This window comes from Entelurus aequoreus, linkage group LG09, assembly GCF_033978785.1.
Source record: "Entelurus aequoreus isolate RoL-2023_Sb linkage group LG09, RoL_Eaeq_v1.1, whole genome shotgun sequence".
Lineage (NCBI taxonomy): Eukaryota > Metazoa > Chordata > Actinopteri > Syngnathiformes > Syngnathidae > Entelurus > Entelurus aequoreus.
Window position 1 is genome coordinate 2,705,884 of NC_084739.1, and position 7,500 is coordinate 2,713,383.

The 7,500-nt window shown below is 32.4% G+C and overlaps 1 protein-coding gene across 2 annotated transcripts in view; it reads left to right on the forward strand.

The window, feature by feature from the left end:
* Positions 1-7,500, forward strand: part of LOC133657059 (phosphatidylinositol 3,4,5-trisphosphate 3-phosphatase and dual-specificity protein phosphatase PTEN) — a 72,911-nt gene that overhangs the window by 64,155 nt on the left and 1,256 nt on the right. For both annotated transcript variants that reach the window (XM_062057953.1, XM_062057952.1), the window contains one exon: positions 3,580-3,879. In XM_062057953.1, the coding sequence (XP_061913937.1) occupies positions 3,580-3,879 (300 nt within the window). The remainder of the gene's footprint in view (positions 1-3,579; positions 3,880-7,500) is intronic.

The following is a 7,500-nucleotide window of genomic DNA, read 5'->3' on the forward strand; positions in this document are numbered from 1 at the left end:
ATATTCATGTATTTATGGTGAGTGCTTTTGACGGTCTAACACGGGAATGTCAAACTTGTTTTCATGTCTGACCTCATAGAGCCACTTGTAAATATGATTTTTTTTGAAAGTGTAAAGATTCCCCTCTTAATATCGCATTATCACCCAAGCATTTGATTGTTCTCTTTTTTTACGTTGGCTTGAAAAAAAGAAAAAGATTTTAGTTTAAAAAAAACTTGCTCAGTTACCAGAATTTAATTGTACAAGTTGCAGTGTTTTTTACTGTAAATGGAATGGGAAAACAGTACAACTCTTTTACGCTAAAATATAGAGTTGTTGATTTTATTGTGTATTACTGTAAACAAAAACAGTAGCAAAGTTGTTTTTGGTATAAAAAAAAAAGTTTTATCGTCAAGTCTTGTCATTTTTACAGTGCACAATTTGATAACTTGCTTTGAAATCATAAGTCACGCTGATATTTAAGTACTCAATATGATAACATTTTGTTGCTTCATTAGATATCACATTTTAAAAGATATGTACGTAAAGATAAGCATGCACTTCATGCATTTTTTGAATGTCAAAATGAAAAGAACAAATATTTAGTAAGAAAATATTCTTTATTAAAGTATATTACTACCATTTCGCCAGCCATATAAAATGATGTGGTGGCCCCCGGGCCTTGAGTTTGACACCTGTGGTCTAACATAACACAATATGTACCGTAAACTAGTTCCTTTTTTTCTTTAATTTAATACAATTGTTTGAGCAAAACAAAGTCAATAGTACACAACAACCCAAAGAAAGCAAAAACTACTATCTACTACTCATTTACATTATTTTGTTTATGCTGTGTCCAGTCAAATATTCCCTGGTTTTGTAAACACAAAAAAAAAAATCTAACACAAAAAATGACCTGAGAAAATAAAAATATTGATCTAATCAGTCTACAATTGATCATGTACTGATACTATCCTTGTTGTACACAAATTGTGCTCCTATGAACCTACCAATCCATTTTTCATAAGTTCTAAGGTGTTAAAATGTTCAGATATTGTGTTTTTAAAAACAACAGAAATGATGTTTGGAGTAAAGAACAACCGCCTTCCAGCTTGTATTCTTAGATTATTTAAATTAAGAGGAGAAACTATAATTTATGGGGGGTATTATGTCAAGTAAGAACGGGTATAAAATACAAATGTATTTCAGTTTTAGGAGTTAAATGGTGGAACAAGCTCAGTGATGAGTTGAAGACATGTAGTCCTTTGGTAAGGTTTAAGAAAGCCTTGAAAGGTGAAATAATGGAAAATGATTACTTTCATCCCATTGATTTTTAATGTTGATGTTCCAGGCAATCTCATTTTCAGTGACTGTATAGGATAGGCAAATATAAGCCTTGGCTTCAGCCTATTACTTTTTCTTTTTGTGTGCGTATGATTGTTAATATGTATAGTCTGTGCTGTTAAATTGATCACACAAAATGGTTGATCATATGATCGAAATAAACTCATTCATTCATTCATTATCGACACCACCAATTTATGGTTCGATCCACCCGTGCCTTATGTGTCGTGTACTGGCTGTGACAATGTTGTTATAGTATTCTCTCCCTGGACTCTTATTAATCTATTAATTTCATGTTAATATACAGTACAGGCCAAAAGTTTGGACACACCTTCTCAATGAATAGAATAGAAAGTACTTTATACAGTCTATTATACAGCATTATTCACATGTGACTAATGTAATATCAGGCTATTATACAGCATTATTCACATGTGAATAACATAAATAGTCTATTATACAGCATTATTCACACGTGAATAATATAGTCTATTATACAGCATTATTCACATGTGAATAACATAAATACAGTCTATTATACAGCATTATCCACATGCGACTAATATAATATCAGGCTATTATACAGCATTATTCACATGTAAATAACATAAATACAGTCTATTATACAGCATTATTCACATGTGAATAAGATAAATACAGCATTATTCACATGTGAATAACATAAATACAGTCTACTATACAGCATTATTTACATGGAAATAATATAGTCTATTATGCAGCATTATTCACAAGTGAATAACATAAATACAGTCTATTATACAGCATTACTCACATGTGAATAACATAGTCTATTATACAGCATTATTCCCATGTGAATAATATAAATACAGTCTATTATACAGCATTATTCCCATGTGAATAATATAAATACAGTCTATTATACAGCATTATTCACATGTGAATAACATAAATACAGTCTATTATACAGCATTATCCACATGCGACTAATATAATATCAGGCTATTATACAGCATTATTCACATGTAAATAACATAAATACAGTCTATTATACAGCATTATTCACATGTGAATAAGATAAATACAGCATTATTCACATGTGAATAACATAAATACAGTCTACTATACAGCATTATTTACATGGAAATAATATAGTCTATTATGCAGCATTATTCACAAGTGAATAACATAAATACAGTCTATTATACAGCATTACTCACATGTGAATAACATAGTCTATTATACAGCATTATTCCCATGTGAATAATATAAATACAGTCTATTATACAGCATTATTCCCATGTGAATAATATAAATACAGTCTATTATACAGCATTATTCACATGTGAATAACATAAATACAGTCTACTATACAGCATTATTTACATGGGAATAATATAGTCTATTATGCAGCATTATTCACAAGTGAATAACATAAATACAGTATTATACAGCATTATTCACATGTGAATAACATAGTCTATTATACAGCATTATTCCCATGTGAATAATATAAATACAGTCTATTATACAGCATTATTCACATGTGAATAACATAAATACAGTCTACTATACAGCATTATTTACATAGAAATAATATAGTCTATTATGCAGCATTATTCACAAGTGAATAACAAATACAGTCTATTATACAGCATTATTCACATTTGAATAATGTAAATACAGTCTATTATACAGCATTATTCACATGTGAATAATATAAATACATTATACATTTACAGTACATGTACAGTCAAAAGGAACATATGCATTATACAATCTGATGGCTGTCGGTATGAAGGACAATGCGTTTTCTTTGTTTTCATGACTATTTACCTTGTAGATTGTCACATCAAAACTATACATAACGTGGAGTTATGTTAAGAAAAAAGGTGAAATAACTGAAAACATGTTTTATATTCTAGTTTCTTTAAAATAGCCACCCTTTGCTCTGATTACTGCTGTGCACACTCTTGGCATTCTCTTGATGAGCTTCAAGCACCCCTGCTCTAAAGTGTTAAAGTTCATGTTGGAAAACTGCTATGCGGCCCAAAACATGACACGACTACCCCACGGTCATACATCTGTACAAGATGAACACTGACTACTCTAAAGTACAGCCGTGTTCACGTTCTGTAGTATTGTCCTTTGGGAAATTACAAAAACGGCTGCCAAAATGTCACTTGTTTTGTTTTGTTTTTTTTAGATATTGTATAGCAAGCACACCTGGAAAAGGTCTTACCGTGCATAAATGCAATGACTGTCTTCATCCCCCAGGATAAAATGTTTCACTTCTGGGTGAACACCTTTTTCATCCCGGGGCCGGAGGAAAGCGGGGAAAAGCTGGAGAACGGCGCACTTAATAATCTGGAGAGTCAACAACAACCACCGCAGCAGCAGCAGCCGCAGCCAGGGGCCGGGGGACAGGGCCAGCCGCTGAGCGCCGAGTGCAGGGACGGCGGCAGGGACGGCGGCAGGGACGGCGACAGGGACTACCTCATCCTGACGCTGACTAAAAACGACCTGGACAAGGCCAACAAAGACAAAGCTAACCGCTACTTCTCGCCAAACTTCAAGGTAAAAGCCCTCGCTAAAGCCGACCGCACTGCAAAAAGTGAAATAAGGGTGATATTTGCTTATTTTCTGTCTGATAAGATAATTCTTCTCACTAAGCAGATTTTATGTTAGAGTGTTTTACTTGTTTTAAGTCTTTTGGTCCTAAATTATCTCAGTAAGATATTCCAGCTTGTTGCTGAGATTTGATGACCTATATTGAGTAAAACATGCTAGAAACTAGAATATCAACTGTGGTGTCATCAACACTCACAAGTATAAAACTACTTTTTTAAAGTCATCATTTCTTATTTCAAGCATGAAAAAAAAAATCATGACTTTGACACAATTGTGTGTCATAATTAAAACAGATGACAGCCAAATGGACCTTGCTGTTTTATTTTCAATGAGACAATAGAAAATACGTACCGTATTTTTCGGAGTATAAGTCGCTCCGGAGTATAAGTCGCACCGGCCGAAAATGCATAATAAAGATGGAAAAAAACATAAGTCGCACTGGAGTATAAGTCGCATTTTTTGGGGGAATGTATTTGATAAAAGCCAACACCAAGAATAGACATTTGAAAGTCAATTTAAAATGTCTAAAGAATAGTGAACAACAGGCTGAATAAGTGTACGTTATATGAGGCATAAATAACCAACTGGTATGTTAACGTAACATATTATGGTAAGACTCATTCAAATAACTATAACATATAGAACATGCTAGACGTTTACCAAACAATCTGTCACTCCTAATCGCTAAATCCTAGTTTTTAGCCCGCGATTAGCTTTTTTAGTTTTCTTCATTTCAGTAAGAGTAGCCTCCGGACATTTACCATGAATTGATTAACATGGACCCCGACTTAAAACAAGTTGAAAAACTTATTGGGGTGTTACCATTTAGTGGTCAACTGTACGGAATATGTACTGTACCGTGCAATCTACTGATAAAAGTCTCAATCAATCAAACAATCTGCTTTTCGCCAGTCCCTTACAAGTTTCTCGCTTACTCCAAACTTTCTTTCTGCTGCTCGATTGCCATTTTCTGCTGCATATTTCACTACTTCCAGCTTGTAATCTGCAGTATATGATTTACTTTTCAGTGCCATTTTTGTTCAGCCCTTCTCAGTTTTAATAAGTTACCGCCAAAGTTGAAATGATCAATTTTCATAGGTATGGAAGTAGTAGCAGGTGGCATCTTTTTTTTCCCCCAATGCACTTCTGCCATGACCCGCCCCCGCCAAATTTGTATTGGTTGACGTGTGTGTGTGACGATTGCTGATATACGCCTAGTCTCTTACGTGAATGAGCTAAATAATACAGTATTTCCCATAAACTGCCAAGATACCTGTGGTGCTGGGGGCGTGGTCACCATGACATCATCGAGTAATTTGCATAATTTACTACAATGATATGATTTTCTCTAAAAAGGCTCAAAAAATGTATACTTACTAATTAATAATAACAGTTTTGTTTAAAACGTCCATCCATCCATCCATTTTACAATATAATTACAACACTTTATGTACATATTTATATACGGATTTAAACAATAAGTTATTCACTGAAATATATTTATTAATTGTGGTTCTTACAAAAAATATATCTTATAAAATATAAAAGCTAAAATGTCTCACAGCTCTGCCCCTTTAATTAGTGCATACTAAATAATTTAACTTTAGCCTACTACTACAAGCATATTATTTACCAGCAACATAAAGTGAAACAGAGGCAGAGGTGTCCTGCCACAGTCAGTAACAAATAAACAGAAAACAGTAGTGGTGGTAGATAGACACAGAGCTTCATCAAACATCTGATCCACTGAACAAAGAGCTCTAAAAATCTTGAACTTTAGACTGCCATCAGTTTTACTCCCTACACTTAACCATGTGTTTCCTACTGCCTGCAGACTTTGCACCCTTTGTTATATACACATGTTGTGTTTCTAATATAAATACATTAAATAAAGTCAAATACAAATAAGGCAACAAGAGAAGTATCCTACACTTCTCTTTTGTAAAGTAAATCTGAAAGCTAAAAAAGCTTAAAGGTGAAATGTAATTTAGAAAAAGTTGCAATGTTGACTAATAAAACAAAGCTGTTTTTTTTTCTTTCAAACTGTCATTGCTCAAAACATAATATTGAATCAAAATCAATGTTATTATGAATTATAGTACACACACTGTCAATTCTCTTATATACTCTTTCATTCTAGACTTCTAGAGTGTTTGATTATCACATCACTCTAAATGTATAGAATATAAAGTTCACAAACATAAAGAGGGATGCTAGTGGGCCAGGCCGATATTTCCTTATCTCTAAACTAAAACTGGGGAAATGTGTAGAGCAGGGGTCAGCAACCTTTTTGAAAGCAAGAGCTACTTCTTGGGTAGTGATTAATGCGAAGGGCTACCAGTTTGATACACACTTAAATAAATTGCCAGAAATAGCCAATTTGCTCAATTTACCTTTAACTCTATGTTATTATTAATAATTAATGATATTTACGCTTAATTGAAGAGTTTAAAAGAGGAGAAAACACGAAAAAAATGACAATTAAATTTTGAAACAAAAATTTATAATTCAAAATTCAACCGAAAAAAAGAAGAGAAAAACTAGCTAATTCGAATCTTTTTGAAAAAAATAAAAAAATAATTTATTGAACATCATTAGTAATTTTTCCTGATTAAGATTAATTTTAGAATTTTGATGACATGTTTTAAATAGGTTAAAATCCAATCTACACTTTGTTAGAATATATAACAAATTGGACCAAGCTATATTTCTAACAAAGACAAATCATTATTTCTTCTAGATTTTCCAGAACAAAAATTTTAAAAGAAATTCAAAAGACTTTGAAATAAGATTTAAATTTGATTCTACAGATTTTGTAGATTTGCCAGAATATTTTTTTTGAATTTTAAACATAAGTTTGAAGAAATATTTCACAAATATTCTTTGTCGAAAAAACAGAAGCTAAAATGAAGAATTAAATTAAAATTTATTTATTATTCTTTACAATAAAAACAATTAATTTACTTGAACATTGATTTAAATTGTCAGGAAAGAAGAGGAAGGAATTTAAAAGGTAAAAAGGTATATGTGTTTAAAAATCCTAAAATCATTTTTAAGGTTGTATTTTTTCTCTAAAATTGTCTTTCTGAAAGTTATAAGAAGCAAAGTAAAAAAATTAATGAATTTATTTAAACAAGTGAAGACCAAGTCTTTAAAATATTTTCTTGGATTTTCAAATTCTATTTGAGTTTTGTCTCTCTTAGAATTAAAAATGTCGAGCAAAGCGAGACCAGCTTGCTAGTAAATAAATACAATTTAAAAAATAGAGGCAGCTCACTGGTAAGTGCTGCTATTTGAGCTATTTTTAGAACAGGCCAGCGGGCTACTCATCTGGTCCTTACGGGCTACCTGGTGCCCGCGGGCACCGCGTTGGTGACCCCTGATATAGATCAATACAGTCTGCAGGGATACAGTCCATAAGCACACATGATTGTATTTTTTTTATGACAAAAAGGTTGGGGACCACTGATATAACGTACGCTTATTCAGCCTGTTGTTAACTATTCTTTATTTATTTTAAATTGCCTTTCAAATGTCTATTCTTGGTGTTGGCTTTTATCAAATACA